The sequence below is a fragment of the Notamacropus eugenii genome, chromosome 4 (genome assembly GCF_028372415.1).
Source record: "Notamacropus eugenii isolate mMacEug1 chromosome 4, mMacEug1.pri_v2, whole genome shotgun sequence".
NCBI lineage: Eukaryota > Metazoa > Chordata > Mammalia > Diprotodontia > Macropodidae > Notamacropus > Notamacropus eugenii.
The window spans coordinates 182,584,344-182,600,781 of record NC_092875.1 but is presented as its reverse complement, the minus strand read 5'-3'; the positions used below and the strand labels follow the sequence as shown (position 1 = coordinate 182,600,781).

Sequence of the window (16,438 nt, the reverse complement as noted above, 5' to 3'; positions counted from 1 at the left end):
TAACAACTCAACCTAGAAATTTGAGATTTTCTTTATCTGAAAATTCAAATCCTTTAACTGAGAAGAAAATACCTTTCTTTCTTTGGTTTATTGTATTTTGGTCTATATGTGTGGTTACACTGTCAAAAAATTAAATGCAAACTATTGTTTCTAGGGTTCCTCAAAAAGAAAAAAAACAATTTAAAATGAAAAAATAACATTGCCCTAGCTCACCTGGACCCTTACAAAAGATTAAATTTTCAAATCACTTTATTAAAAACACTTGGAACCAAAAACTCAGAACTACTTCAAAAGTGACTTGTATGAGGCATTTACATTTTTCATGACCCAGATTTTTCTTTTCCAGGTTTATGACATCCCTCCAACATCACTGAAGGCCACAGCATTCTCAGCTCCAATGGCAGAGATGAAACCTGCTGGGGTATATGATATACCTCCCATGAAAGGAGTAAGTCAAATTACCCTAGCTAGTTGGGGGATTTGGAGTAGAAGGAGGTATTTTTTTTTAACTTGTTGAGAGACTGTATGGAATCTTTCAAAGGGGAAAAAGTTTTAGACACCCACTTGTTGAACCAATGGAATAGTCACATCCCATGTGACTAAAAAATATGACTAATTTCTTCCCAGATGTACCATAATTTAAGCATCCAGATTGTCCTTCAGCGTGGCTACCTTGGAAGACAAAAATACTTTTTCCAAATGTACTCCCATTGCTCAAGAGTTTTCTTAGGAAGTCTTCATTACAAGTCTATCCTGGAGCCACGCTGAGCAATCTGTTTCCTTACTAAACTTTCTTCTTCACCCCAAAATGGTGCTACCTATCTTGATCACTCACCCTATTCACCCAGTATAGCTCGAAGTAAAGTTTTGGTTATTTCCAAAAACCAAATCTACCTTCAAAGGACAAAGATTTTCCCCCATTAAGAAGATTCAAAAGAATGTGCCCCAGGCTTAATTCCAAAAGAGACATTTCAGAAATGTGAGCCATTGTTTACCATCTAAATGTGGCTAGCCTCCCAATTGGTTATATCCCAAACAGAAATGAAGTGTTTGGATTAGGAAAATAATGAATCCAGTTTGGGACCCATTGAGGGGTTGGTAGAACCAACTCTGGGACCCCTTGAGGGGTTGATAGAGCCAAGTAGAGCTGGAAATACCTAGATCTTGGAAGAGAAGTTAGGACAGAAGATACAGATCTCACCATAATCCACGTAAATATATAATAGTTGAATCTATGGGATGGGATGACTCACTGAAGGACTAAATATATAGTAGCTAAAGCAAAAGTAGCTGATAAAATATTGCAGGTGATTTGAGGTTTGGGCACAAGAGGAGAAAAACACTCACTAGGAAGGCAATCTATGTTTACTTTTCTATTATACTTAGTTATCATCTTCTTTGCACTCACTAGGTTGGCTGAATAAATCACAGTCTGGTACATCTTTGACTGATTTTTTCCTTGTGTTTCAGGTTTATGCCATTCCACCTGCTTCCCGAGATGAAGTAGGATTAAGAGAAAAGGAATATGATTTCCCGCCTCCTATGAGACAACATATGAGACCAGAAGTCAGACCTGAGGGGGTTTATGACATTCCTCCAACAAGTTCCAAGGCAGTAGGGAAGGACCTTAATGTAAAATACAACTGTGATGCTTCAGGAGCTGCTGAGCAGGTATCCCAGAGACACCAAAGCATTCTTCAAAATCACCAGCCTTCACACCTTGGACAACCTGCAACCTCTCAGAGTGATGCATATGACATCCCGAGAGGAGTTCAGTTTCTTGAGTCACAGGCAGTGACCAATGAAAGATTAAATGCTGAAGAAAAAGATGGAGTATATGATGTCCCACCACAGACCACGCAAGAGACTAAAGGGTGCCAAGATGTGACAGATGGCATGAATAGGCTCTCTTTCTCCAGTACGGGTAGTACCAGGAGCAACATGTCCACCTCTTCTACAACATCAAAGGAGTCCTCATTGTCAGCCTCACCATCTCAGGACAAAAGGTTGTTACTGCTAGATCCAGACACAGCCATCGAGAGACTTTATCGGCTTCAGCAGGCATTAGAGATGGTTGTATCTAATCTCACCTCACTGGTCATCACTGATTGGAGGTGTTACGGCTACATGGAAAGACATATCAATGAGATCCGCACAGCAGTAGAAAAGGTGGAGCTGTCCTTGAGGGAGTACCTCCATTTTGCCAAGGGGGCTGTAGCAAATGCTTCAGGTCTCCCTGAACTCACTCTGCACAACAAAATGAAGCGTGAACTGCAAAGGGTTGAAGACTCCCACCAGATTCTAACCCAGACCAGCCAGGACTTGAATGGCTGCAATTGGTCCTTGAACATTCTAGCTGTCAATAAGCCTCAAAGCAAGTGTGATGACCTTGATCGATTTGTGATGGTGGCAAAGACAGTGCCAGATGACACCAAACAGCTCACAACCACCATCAACACCAATGCAGAAATGCTCTTCCGATCAGCCCCAGGCAGTGTGCGGTTAAAGAATGGGTCTGACAATGTGACTGGTGCAGCTGACTATCTGCACACAGGTCCACAGACCCAGCTGCTCCAACCCAGTGACCACAAGGCCCAGCCCTATTGCAAGCCACTGCCCCCAAGCCTAACCAAGGACCAGCATCCTGACTGCAATAGCAACGGTAGCTCAGAGAGGAGCTGGATGGACGACTATGATTATGTCCACCTGCAGGTAAGGACATCAGGTCAATTAAGCACTTGTATCTTTTAGAACTGAAGGAAACTTTCAAGATCATCTGGTCCAAACTCCTCATTTTAGAGATGAGAATACTAAAGCCCATAGAAAAGATATCCTAAAGGCAGTGGTGTTAATAAGATTCCTAAATCTGGAGCCTACTCATCTGTATTGGGATCTTGGCTCTGACTAGTCTGACTTTGGGCAAGTCACCTAAACCCTCTGGGCCTCTGTTTCTTTACCCATAGAATGAAAGGGCTGAAATGAACCTCAAAGGATCTGAAGAGTTAGTGGCTCAGTGGATAGCGCTCTGGGCCTGGAGTTAGGAAGACCTGAGCTCAAATCCAACTGACCTCACAGACACTACATAGCCATGTGACCCTGGGCAACCCCTATCTCTGTTTCTTCAGCTGTAAAATGGGAGTAATAATAGCACCCACCTCACAAGGTTGTTGTGAGGATGAAATATATATATAATATATATACACATAGATGTATGTATACACATATATACATACACATACATGTATATGAGATAATATTTGTAAAGTGATTAGTACAATACCTTACACATAAAAGAGAAGAGAATAATGTAGGTATATAGTGCCTACTGGTAGGAACTAAATAAATGCTTGTTTCCTACCTTCCTGTGCTTGATGTGACTTGCCCAAGGTTACATAACTAGTAAGTAGCCATGCTAGGATTTGAACCCAGGTGCTTTGACTCTAAATACATTGCTGTCTTTATTAGAGGCAGCTGGGTAGCACAGTGGTAAAGTGCCAGGCCTAGAGTTAGGAAGACTCCTCATCCTGAGTTCAGATCTGGCCTCAGATACTTGCTAGCTGTGTGACCCTGAGCAAGTCACTTCACCCTGTTTACCTCAGTTTCCTCACCTCTAAAATGAGCTGGAGAAAGAAATGGCAAACAACTCCAATATCTTTGCCAAGGAAACTCCAAACAAGGTCACAAAGAGTCAGACACAGCTAAATAATAACAGTTTTCTAATTGGACTGTACTGCTTCCTTTCCAAGAAGACCTATACAATGTCTACTAAAAGAAAGATAGTACTAATAATGCTAGTCTAAGTAGTTTAGCTATAATCATGTAATGGAGGTCTGCAGTTGAAGTCAGCAGTCTTGGGTTCAAACCCCAGCTCTGTACCCTTGAGCAAACCACTTACTCATCATTTTTCTCATATTTCTAAAAACAAAGAGGGAGCTGGATCTCTTTGTTGTTTGCATTCTGCCATTGCCTTTGGTCTCACTCCCTACCTCAGGCTTCTCCAGAAGGCAGCTGGGTGCCCACCCAGTGACCCAAAGGATTGCCTCTTCTAATTGCTCTTTTCCATGGAGGTATATTTTCATCAGAAGGGGAAAGAACAGCAATATCCCAATGGCCTTGGAAAGTTTGCTTAGTTTTCTGGCCTGTTCTGTTCTGTTCTGTTCTGTAGAGGTCACTGAACCCTGACTCCACTCAATGTGAATTAGGTTTACTGTGTTATTTTGGCACTTTTCATCCCTGGCTTACAGCCATCTCGAGAGCAGAGCCAGATGAGGAACTTCAAGGGCCCAGAAGCAAGTTTTATTGGCCAGATTTAAACTTGGCCTCAGAGGTCATAGAGTCATAGGGTTTTAAAACTTGAAGGGACCTTAGAAATCATCTCATCCACCTCCCTCATGTTACAGATGGTGGAACTAAGGTTTATGAGGCCAACTTGAATCCATTAGAGAAGAATATTGGAAATGGTGCTTCTAAGAGAGGTTTGAAGGGAGTCCAATCTGTCTATCAAAAAGGCTTGTTAGGGGTCAGAGAGCAGAGTACAGTGTATGGAAACTGGTTTGTCTCCTCAGTATTAAGAGGGATTAGTGCCTCGGGAAGACTGTGGCTGAGGGCCAGGTTGACATTATACTGTACCTATGTGCATAGGTGGGTGTGTGTGGCAAGCAGCCACAGCAGTGGAAAACAAGGCAATATTTACCCATTTGTCAACTGAATTGTTAGCACAAGTGAATCACGGCAGTGATGTAATGGGTCTTTTCTCTTGTAAAATAACAGGGGAAAGAAGAGTTTGAAAGGCAGCAGAAAGAGCTCTTGGAAAAGGAGAATATCATCAAGCAAAGCAAGATGCAGCTGGAACATCATCAGGTACGTTGAGTCAAGACGAAAAGCCAGGAAGCTTTCCTGGAGACCAGCAAAGATGGGACTTGGAACAGGGAACATTTCCATCTTTCCACAGGGATCTCAGGATAAGTTTCCTGGCCCATGAAACAAATAAATAGATGTTAGTCCTGGCAAGTCAGCGCTGCTCTCAAGGCTGAGGATACTTTGGGAGAGCCCAACCAATTGCTCCTGGTTTGGGAGTTAAACCAGAACACTCTAAGGCAGCAGGAACTAGTGACTAATTACCTTCTGGTATTAGTTACACACATGCACTAGGTTAGTGTTTCTCATACTGTGCTGCAGGGAAGCCTGAAACACCCCAAGTTTTTTGTTTTGTTTTTTTTAAACAAACCTTACGTTTGTTTGTTTATTTATTTGTCCATTTACTTATTTTAAACAAACCTTATGGTGTTTATTAGGGCAGGGAGGTGGTACAGTGAATAAACTTGCTGGGCCTAGAGTGAGGAAGACTCATCTTCCTGAGTTCACATCTGGCCTCAAACATTTACTAGCTGTGTGACCCTGGGCAAGTCACTTAACCCTGTTTGCCTTAGTTTCTTCATCTGTAAAATGAGCTAGAGAAGGAAATGGCAAATCACTCCAATATCTTTGCCAAGAAAAATCCAAACTGGGGTCATGAAGAATCAGACACAACGGAAAAATGACTTAACAACAAAAATGTTGTTTATTAACAAGCGTTAAAAAATAAAAATTTTAGGGGGTTTTGTTACAAGATTTCTGCCAAAGTTTTGTTTAAACTGAGGTTTCCACCACTGAAAAAGTTTGAGAACCACTGCACTAGGAACTGTGTGCCAATCCCAGTTCAGTCAGTTACTAGAGGTGGGCAGTTAGACAAATCACTTAACTTTTATTAGCCTTAGTTTCATGATGCTTAATAATACTCTGGCTTTGCCTACCTCTTTTAAGTTGTTCTGAGGCACAGATGAGATGCTCGTAAGCCTTAAAGCTACAGACATGTAGATTATTTTTATCTTCACAACTTTCAGTTATTTTTGATTACTTGACTATAGCTCTGGAGCCTTCCTGGCCTTGTGAAGCAAGTCTGCTTAGGGAATCCAAGTGACAGATATCCTATGGCTATTAGCTCTGTATCTCCTGGGGAGAGGTTGTGTGGTCTCCTCCCTCTGCCACCATTTCCTGCTGTGGGAACTTGAACAAGTCCTGTAGCTTCAGCTAATGACTTCAGTTTCCTTACCTACACACAGAGGGGTGTACACGTGGGTTTGGACATGTGCATGTACAAAGGGTCACCAAGAGATGTGGTAGAACCATTAGAAGTTACTGCAAAACAAAAGGGGTAAAAATGATTCTCATGTTAAGCAGCTCTCTGGTACCTTTTGTTAACAAAAAGTGTTTGTTTTCTGTGTATTGACTCATGGTAAAATGGTGAATGACTCCAGATCTGTAGATAGGTTGGTTAGAAGACATGTAGAAATTAAACAGGGGCTTTTATCAGAGCATTTTTAATGGCTGTTATAAAGGCATTTCCCAAAGGTGGAAAAACAGTTGACTCAACTGACACCATCACTGGCTTCATTAGAGGTTCATAGTCATAGTTCATAGTCAGAACATGAGTTCTTAATTCAGTCCAACATTTATTAAGCATCTGCTGTATCCCAAGGTACTGTTCTCTACCCATTCTACCCCCTTACTTTTTCTTTTAAGAACTGCGTTATCATATCAGAGAATATTTGCAGCCTAACAGCCAAAAAACAGAATGATAAAATTTTAGAAATGCAGATTGACCTAAGAGATCATTTAGTCCAAGCCATCCATTTTATAGATAGGGAAACTGAGGTCCAGAGAACTGAAGTGACTTGCTAAAGACCAAAGATTGGAACTCAGATCTCCAGTGCCATGGTTTTTCCATTCTACTACATAATATTATTCTAAATAAAGATTTATTTTTTTCCTCCTCAGATCAGTCAGTTCCAGCTGTTGGAACAAGAAATTACCAAGCCAGTGGAGAATGACATCTCCAAGTGGAAACCCTCTCAGACCCTCCCAGCTACAAACAGTAGTGTGGGCGCCCAGGACAGACAGCTACTTTTCTTCTACTATGACCAATGTGATACTCATTACATCTCCCTTCTCAATGCCATCGATGCCCTTTTCAGCTGTGTAAGCTCAGCCCAGCCCCCGAGGATCTTTGTGGCACACAGCAAGTTTGTCATCCTAAGCGCACACAAGCTGGTGTTCATTGGCGACACACTAACAAGGCAAGTGGCCGCCCAGGAGATCCGTAACAAGGTGATGAACTCTAGCAACCAGCTGTGTGAGCAACTAAAGAACATCGTGATGGCCACCAAGATGGCAGCCCTACATTACCCTAGCACACCTGCTCTGCAAGAAATGGTGCACCAAGTAACAGACTTGTCCCGAAATGCACAGCTATTCAAGCGTTCACTGCTAGAGATGGCGACATTCTGAGGGGAAAGGGGAAAAGAGACTGAGGGGGCCATAGAATCAAACTGGAAATACTGTGTGGTTCATGTAAATGTTATCTATTTTTGTAGATATTTTATATGAAATATTTTAAATATGTTTTATGAGTTAGAGAACATTCAGACATTCAGGGAGTTGGAGAGCTAAAATTGTTATCACTGTTTTGTTCTATATATACATTTGTGTATCTAAGATAGTTATATATGTAAACTGTACATATTGATCACGTTCTTATATGTGACTATGGGAGCATGTGTGTATGTAGATATGTATGTAACACATTCCATTTAAAAGACCATGAATTAAGAAGCACCTTATTATGCATCTCCAAAGTGCTACGTCTTCACAGATGACCTACCAGATGGTTCTAATGATATTCTGCTATGTGCTGTAGGGGTTATACTGGACATTTTCACTCAAGAGTTTGGGAACCAGACTATACCCTTATAGTTACGAGGACAGTAGTAACTTGCTCTTTCAGCTGAACCCTTTCCAGAATTTCCCTCATTCCCCAATCCTTATACCAAAATGCACTGGGTCCTCTGAGCAGGCAGATTTGGTAAACAACATTTTTATAAAATGTGTGTCAGTACACAAGCTATTATTTAGGGTGCTAAGGAAGAAAAGCGGCTTAGTCATTAGAGGAGGTAGGAAAAGTGCACTTAGGTAATTTCTGGCTAAGAGTGGGAGTATTTCTAAGCTGAGAGGAAGCCACATTAAAGACAAGTCACATGTTTGCCCATGGTTGTTTCATCGTTTGTATTTGTGAAAGAGTCAGCTATGAGGTTTTCCAAAGGTCTTGTTTAAATTGAAAAACTCCTCTTTGCAGAAGAGACACATACTGCGTGAATAGCTCAAGTTGTAAATATCCATGAAAATATAAATGGTTTCACATGTCTTATGGCAATGGGGAAGTGTTGACACGTAGATTGCAAAGTAATGCTTTTGCTGGCTGTCACTCATTGCCTAGGTGCTACTATGTATCAAAAGGACTTTGGGACACTAGTTAATTTCTGGGCCTGATGACCACAGAGGTTCACACCACCTTTGACAATGGAAGACCTTGCTAACCTCCCCCAATGCTCACACACCACCACCAACTCAAACCTAGAACCAAGTTCAGCCTTACACCTCTCTCTGTCTTCCTTCACTATATCTCTGCTGACTAACCTCAGTCAGACCAGTTCCGATAAGACAAGACACTGAGTCACAGCTTTTATGCCATAGACGGACTATAAAATTTAAATACTGCCATTACGACTTTTAGCCATAACGCGTCACAAGTTTTAACAGATTCACAGGGAAGTGGAGTAGAAAAAACGGGGGCAGGCAATGGTTTTATAAGAGTTTACTGTTATGTACACTCATTTTCTAAAGTCAAGGGGCATTTATCTAGGGTATTTCTTATCCAGTGCCTTGTTCGTTCTTTTTATTCTAGCCTTTGTCAGAACATGCTCTTACCTTGTAACATATGCTTTACTGAATTAAATTTGCTTGTTTGGAGCAACCAAAATGTTGGAAGAGCAAATGGAATTAGGAAAGACTGAACATGGTTAGAAAGAGATAAGGTGAATTGTGGAGCTTATCACAAAAGTACTTTTAAAAATAGCATCTATTGTGACATTCACAGTTGTGCTCCATCAAAAGAAGAGATGGGATATTGAATGGCCATCCTACAGATGAAACAGAGAGACTGACATCATCAACAACTTGAAAATAATCATGATACAAGTATGCCCTTGTGGACTTTGTTGCTATTGATATGTTGTATATTTTTTAGGAGGTAACAGATTTGTACTAAGCTACATGGTGATATCACAAGTTTTCAAAAGGAAAGCCAAGTTGTTAAATCAGCATCCTTGTTTTTGCTGTCCTGTATCTAGAGACTATTTTTAAATCATTAAATTTTTTAATCTTTTTTTATACCAACTAGATTTTCCTTTGTGTGCTTTCTCTGCCATCGAAGTAGCTATTGACTTGGATTGACATTTCTAAGGAGGAAATTTAACTTGAGGTACTTTTTGTCTATATTAAAGACCTCAGTGTTCCAGGGGGAAAAAAACAGGGTGTTTTGTTTTGTTTTGTTTTGTTTTGTTTTACTACTTCAAAGTAGATTTACATCTGAAAAAAAAATCCATGTCTCTTAGTTGGGAGGCATAATAAAACATCTGGAAAAATTCTTCAACTTAATTCCAGAAATATCTATTAAGTTCTACCATGTGTAAGGCACTGTGCTGGTCACTGGGCTTGGAGTCAGGAAGACTCATCTTCCTGAGTTCAGATCTGACCTCAGACACTTACTAGTTGTGTGACCATGGGCTACCAAGAGACAAGGTGGAACCATTCAAAGTTACAGCAAAACAAAAGGTGTAACAATAATTCTCATGTTAGAGGCTATAAAGACAAAAAAATGGAATAGTTCTTACTCTGAAGGAAATTATATTCAAGTAGGGTTTTACAACATATGCATGTATAAGTAAGTAAAAAGCACACAGAGGCAGCTAGGTGGTACAGCAGACTGAGTGCTGACTCACCTTCTTGAGCTCAAATCTGGTTTCAGACACTTACTAACTGTGTGACCCTGAGTAAGCCACCTTCCCCTCTTTGCCTCAGTTTCCTTATCTATAAAATGAGCCAGAGAAGGAAGTGGCAAAGTACTCCAGTATCTTAGCCAAGAAAACCCCAAATGGGGTCACGAAGAGTCAGACGTGACTGAAACAACTGAACCACAAAAAAGCAGACTACTTGGATAGGAACAGAGTGAATAAGAGTATGAAATAAGATGAGAAAGGTAGGCAGAAGCCAGATAGTGAAAGGGAAAAAATTATTTTAGAAATTCTGACAGACTTGTTCCATTTCCATCTGTTCTTCTAGTTGTCATATGTTCCGGAATGATTTGGCTTCATTGGGTCTTGCACTAAGCTTTTGCGTATGTCCAGATTCCAAACGAGTGTCGTCCTTAACCTCTGAGGTCTCTCAACTTAATAAGATCTCTGTCCTCTTCACTGTGATGACTGCTTTATATTAGTTGACCCTCGGTAGGAAATGCTAATAAGACAGTGTTGATGACTTTTCCTTTCCATTTCCCATTTCACCATATTAACATCTTGATTGAATAGTTCAGGTTGAAGTTACAGTAATTGAATGCAGTATTTTCCTCTCATCCTTTCTTCTAATTTGCTGTCAGCTTTGTTCTTTGTTCCTCTAGCAAGTAGATAGTTTAACTGTATAGAGACGTCTGATTCAAAATTGATAGCCACATCAATAATCAGTCATTTCCTGTCAAGATATGATCAACATAACTCTAGATATGCACAATCATTTGTGTAGTATAGCTCAGTAGTCAGCCAGCTTTAATGATCAGCAAGTTTTCGAGCATCACCCCTAATACAGACATCACTTATGTTATATGCATGTACAACTATACTAACAATTATACATACATATATGAGAAATAAGCTTACAGAAAAATAAAAATTAATATGAAGATCAGACAAAGATAAAATAATATTTGATTGAAGAGTAAATACTAAAGTCCTGAACTTTTTGAGGGGAGTGTATATGAACAGACTTATGCATTAGGAAAATCATTTTGGTAGCTATGTGGAGGATTCACTAGATAGAGGAAAGATACTGGAGTGGTAGCCCCTATCTTTTCCAGCTCTTTGCAGATAAGAAACCGAGGCAAACAGGGCTACGTGACTTGCCCAAGGTCACTGAGTTAGTAAGCATCTGAGGTCAGATTTGAACTCAGGAAGATGAGTCTTCCTGAATCCAAGCCCAATGCTCTATCTGCAGTGCCACCTTCTTACTCACCAGTAACTGCATTCTCCCTTCTTACCAGTTACTGCCTTGGAGCACAGAAACTGTAGCCACAAGATGATCTGGGGGACAAGGTGGAGATATGCTTGGGGAAAGGAGAATTTTCCCAAAGGCATCTGTACAATGCTGGTGCAAAACCTCAAGCTGAATTTAGGTTATAACTTCCCTGAGGATTCCCCTCCAAGACAAAAAGGCAGAGAATAAAAACTTGTACCACCATGGAGGGGACAGGGATGGAGAGGGCTGGGGGGTAATAGGTGAAGGGAATGGTTGTGTTGGAGACCAGACCCATGAATGGTTTGGCAGGAAGGGTGGGATGCCACCTATCTTCCCATTTTCTTCTTGGTTGATCAAGAACCCCTTGGAGTCATGTTGACTCCCAGGGTTCTAGGCTCCCATTTTGGAAACCACTGGTATAATTACATCTGAATCCCAAACGATTTGCAATCCAGACTGCTATAGTCATGCCCATTTCTCTTATTCATGTGAATTTCAATTTCAATTCATATGATATTCCCCTAATAATTGCTGCTTTTTTCATTCCTGAGTATATTGTAAGAAAAATAAAATGCAAAAAGTAAAATCAAATTAAATCAAAATGTAAAAAATCTTGGTGCTGATCCTAGCTTTGTGAACTTAAGCAAATTATTTTCCTTTTCTCAACTCAACATCTTTATCTGTAAAATGAAGGGGCTAGACTACTTAAATCTCTGAGGTCCCTTCCATCTCTCATTCTACAAGTACTGATCTTTAATTTGATTCAACAAACAAAAAGCTGAGTATGCACAGTACTCTTCTAGATGCCAGATGAGAAACAAAGCATAGACATGACATGGTTTCTTCCTCCTTTATGAAGGTCTATATGTGGTCTGTTGTTCAGTCATGTCTGCGTGCTCTTTATTACCCCATGGACCATACTGTCCATGGGGTTTTCTTGGCAAAGATACTGGAGTGGTTTACCATTTCCTTCTCTAGTGGATTAAGGCAAACAGAGATTAAATGACTTGCCCAAGGTCATATAGTTAGTAAGTGGCTGAGACTGGATTTGACCTCAGGTCTTCCTGACTCTAAGTCCAGCCGTCTATCCACTGAACCATCTAGCTGCCTCCTTATGCATGATCTACTAACACAGCATGTCAGAATATAATTCTAATTATAAGTGCATCAGAAAAGTACCAAAAAGGTCTGGAGAGAGAAACAGACTAGAAGAATCAGGGAAGTTTTCATGGGATTGTCTTTAAGGAGAAAGATAATATAATTCAAAGTGCTCATACTGGGTGACTTAATTCTGTTTCACATTCTTACTCACCAGTCATTGTCCTGGAGCAGTGGACTTCATGGATGAGGAATCTTTTGGGTTGAGTTGAATTTTGGAAGATAGAAAGGAATTAGACAAGCATGGGGGAACTGGGACAAGAGTATTCCAGGCACATAAAATTATGAGTAAAGAAATGGAGGAGGGGAAACTCAGGCTTGAACTTGATTTGGTAGGCAGTGGAAAGCATTGCCTATTGAACAGTGGAGTGACCTGATCAGACCTGGCAATACTGAAAGGATAAATTGGAGGTTAGAGAAGAGGGAAGCAAGAAGGTTAGGAAACTTTTGCTATAAGCCAGGTGGGTGGAAAGGAGGATCTGTGTTAGCTTGGTAGCAGTGGGAAGAGAGGAGAGGGCAGATGTGAGAGATATCACAATGGTAATCTTGAAGGGTTTTGGTAACCTATTGTGTGAAAGATGCAGAAAAAGAAAGTCAGAGCCAAAGATAACACCAGTATTTTGAATAGCAGAGACTGGGTGGATAAAGGTTATATAGATAAAACAATGAAATCCAAAGGAAGAGCAAGTCTGAGAGGAAAGAGAATATCCATGATCTTGGTTGGACATGTTGAGTTGGAGGTGTCAGCAGAGCCTTCAATTCAATTCAGTTCTATCCAACAACATTTACTAAATGCCTATTACATAATGCTGTCAGACACTATGATAAACCCTGGGAATACAGAGGCAAAATCAGAACAGCTCCTGCCTTCAAGAATCTTATAATCTATTATGGAAAACTATATGTACACTGAAAAGGAAATAAAAGGTCCCCTCTTAGTTCTCCCCCAATTCAGACTTCAGAGTTGGGTCCCTCAACAGCAATTTCCCTAGGTTCAAGGTACTCTGTGGGTCCATACTCCTAAAACCATAGTTCATAAATCCCAACTGGTACATAATAATAATAAATAAATAGTCAATTGACATAATTAGCTCAAAGCAAAGGCATTTACTGTAATGGTATTGAGTGAACAGCAGTGATGGGGAACCTGTGACCTCAAGACCATGTGCGGCCCTCTAGGTCCTCAAGCTCAGCCCTTTAACTGCACTTGAGGACTTAGAGGGTCACATGTGGTCTCGAGGCCATAGGTTCCCTATCCCTGAATAAAACCTTCCCCTCCCCCCACCATTAACTTGAGACACACAATTCCACAAATATTGGGTTAGTAGGAAGAGTGAGGACCCACAGGGAGTATAGTAATAAAGAGGTCCCCACATACAGGGACCCCACACACACCCTACATGTGACCACAGCAGTTCAGCCCTCTGCACTTCAGGTCCCAATCGCTTTCCCATGGTGTCCTTCTCATGCTGCTTCCACCTTCATGCTGGACAGGTCACTCAGCTGGGCTCCCTCGGCCTGCTTCACTCCTCAGCCCAATTCCTGACCTGCAAGGATGGCCCTCTCAACTCATGCAGAGCAAACTAGGTCGGTTTAATTGTTCCTCTTAGCAAATCACTGGATGCTTCCTGTGTGGTATCAGTTGCCTCCATAAAAGACTCTTCTTTACACCAGTTTCCCAGAATCTGAAAGGGATAGCATCTTTATGAGGTAATGAATAGGCCACTACCAGTTTCTTACCCTTCATAATCTTCAAATTGGTCACTCAGGGTGTGAGCCTCTCACTGTCATGCCCTTTACAAGTTGTGAAGGCAACCATTAAAAGTCTTAAAGGGGAAAAACCTTAACACCTCTGTTACCTGCCTGTTACATTCTAATATTTTATCAATTGGGTTAGGAGAATACCCCTCCCCCATAAAAATTCAAAATACATACAAAGGAAAGTAAATAGGAAGCAACAGGGGAGGGGGAATTAGCAAGGAGGGGAAAGAGGATCAGGGCGAGCATCATGTAAAAGGCTACACTTGACATCCATCGGAACATCCATTTAGGAATAACCAGTGTGCAGTTCGGAAGTAGGAAATAGTGGGAAAGCTAGGTGGATGGAGCCCGGCCTGGAGTCAGAAGGACCTGAATTCAAATCTGACCTTAGACACCAACTGTTTGACCCTGGGAAAGTCACTCAACCTTTCCTCACCCTTATTTCCTCATCTGTAAAATGAGGATAATAACAGCACCTGCCTCCCAAAGCTGTTGTGAGGATCCGATGAGATGATACTTGTTAAGTACTTGAGGCACAGTGCCTGACATGGAGTAAGCACTATAGAAATGTTCGTTATTATCACCATTATTATTATTGGTTATTATTATTATTACATAGATGATGCTTTTGCAAAGGAGACAAAAAAGGCATGGCCAGCCAAGTAAAAGGACAGGTAGATGTTACAGTGGAAAGTACCCAGCCTGGAGTCAGGAGGCTGTGAGTTCAAATCTGACCTCAGACACTTACTAGCCATGTGACCCTGGGCAAATCACTTAACCCTATTTGCCTCAGTTTCCTCCTCTGAAAAATGAGCTGGAGAAGGAAATGGCAAACCACTGCAGTATCTTTGCCAAGAAAACCCCAGATGGGGTCATGAAGAATCGGGCATGACAGAAAGGACAGAATAACAAGACAAGTAAGAGAACCAGCATCCCCAATAATATGCAGCAAAAGGGAGTAGTCACCAGTGCTAAATGCTACAGATACCTCAATCAAGAAGACTAGAAAAAGCCATCAAAGTTGCAAATTAGAAGCACATCCAGGAACTCTGCCTGGGCAGTCTCACTTGAGTGTGAAATCACTTGGGTTGCAAGAGGTCAAGAAGTAAGTCAGAGAAGAGGAAGCAGGAATGACAGCATCATGTCCTTCAGACTTCTGCCCATGATTTTCAATCTGTCCATATGTCCACAGAGGAGGAAAACCAGCCTCCTAAGAATTTAAAATTCAAACTGTGTTACTGCTATTCTGCTTCTCATTCATCATCACTGACACTAATCTTCCACATCAGACCCACTGGGAAGCTGTACAAAGACAGGACTTGCCATGCCTAGTGGGTGGGATAATTAGGACAAAGCCCAGGTCTAGGTCTCCTCTCAGTCAGCCATCATATAATGCCTCTGGATCCTCCAAAGACCACACAATCTTTTAAAGGGAAGGAGTCGTAATATGTAGGATACTGAATATTGTTTTTGTTCAGTCCTTTCATTTGTGTCTGACTCTTCATGACCACATTTGGAGTTTTCTTGGCAAAGATCCTGGAGTGGTTTGCCATTTCTTTCTCTGCCTCATTTGATAGGTAAGGAAACTGAGGCAAACAGGGTGAAGTGACCTGCCCAGGGTCACAAGCTAGTACTGAATATAGAGATAGGTAAAGACCAAGAGGGAGATAAATCTAGTAATGAACTACAGGGTCTAAAAGGCTGCTTTCAAGTCACCTCAATTCCTCAGAAGCTCATAACATGTGGGCACAAGCTTCATCTTGTTGTTAGATGAAAGAGAAAGAATTGCAGTAATTAGAGACTAGTCTACAATGGAAAGAAGGCCTCTGACAGGGCAACTAAAACAACTGCAACCTATGGATTTCATCATCCTTCATCTTGCCTTTCCCCATTATCACCCTCTAAAACAAGCTCCTAAATTCAGCCTATGAAAAACTTGACCTTACAAGATGACTTAGGCACTTCTGAACAGCTGTATTTAAGTGAACTGTGCATTTGCTGAAGCATTTGCTTCTTTGTGGACAATTTTCCAAAGGATAGCCAATAACAACATTACATAAAAATTTACATTCAGTTTTCTCTGGTATGACTAATAGCCAGGTTACAAACATCAAACATCACACAGAATTAACTAACCTAAACCATTTTCTAAGTCTCCTTTATGATAGAAGGAATCCTATGATGGTTTCTTTAGAAAATCACTAGCTGTCACGACCTAATTGAAGGAATTTAACGTTTCCTTGGACAATGGTCAGAAATGGAATCTTGTAAACACTGAGGACAACACCACCACCAATTTTCCCCATTTTTAAGAGGTCCATCTGAGCTGATCTCCCAATCTTAAAAGCCAAGGCAAATG

The 16,438-nt window shown here is 41.0% G+C and overlaps 1 protein-coding gene across 2 annotated transcripts in view; it reads left to right on the top strand.

Moving 5' to 3' along the window:
* NEDD9 (neural precursor cell expressed, developmentally down-regulated 9) overlaps positions 1-9,270 on the top strand; it is a 146,370-nt gene extending 137,100 nt beyond the window's left edge. For both annotated transcript variants that reach the window (XM_072603822.1, XM_072603821.1), the window contains exons 4-7: positions 347-448; positions 1,471-2,712; positions 4,771-4,860; positions 6,817-9,270. In XM_072603822.1, coding sequence (XP_072459923.1) covers positions 347-448; positions 1,471-2,712; positions 4,771-4,860; positions 6,817-7,326 — 1,944 coding nt within the window. In that variant the 3' untranslated portion in view covers positions 7,327-9,270. The remainder of the gene's footprint in view (positions 1-346; positions 449-1,470; positions 2,713-4,770; positions 4,861-6,816) is intronic.
* Positions 9,271-16,438: the final 7,168 nt, after the last annotated feature.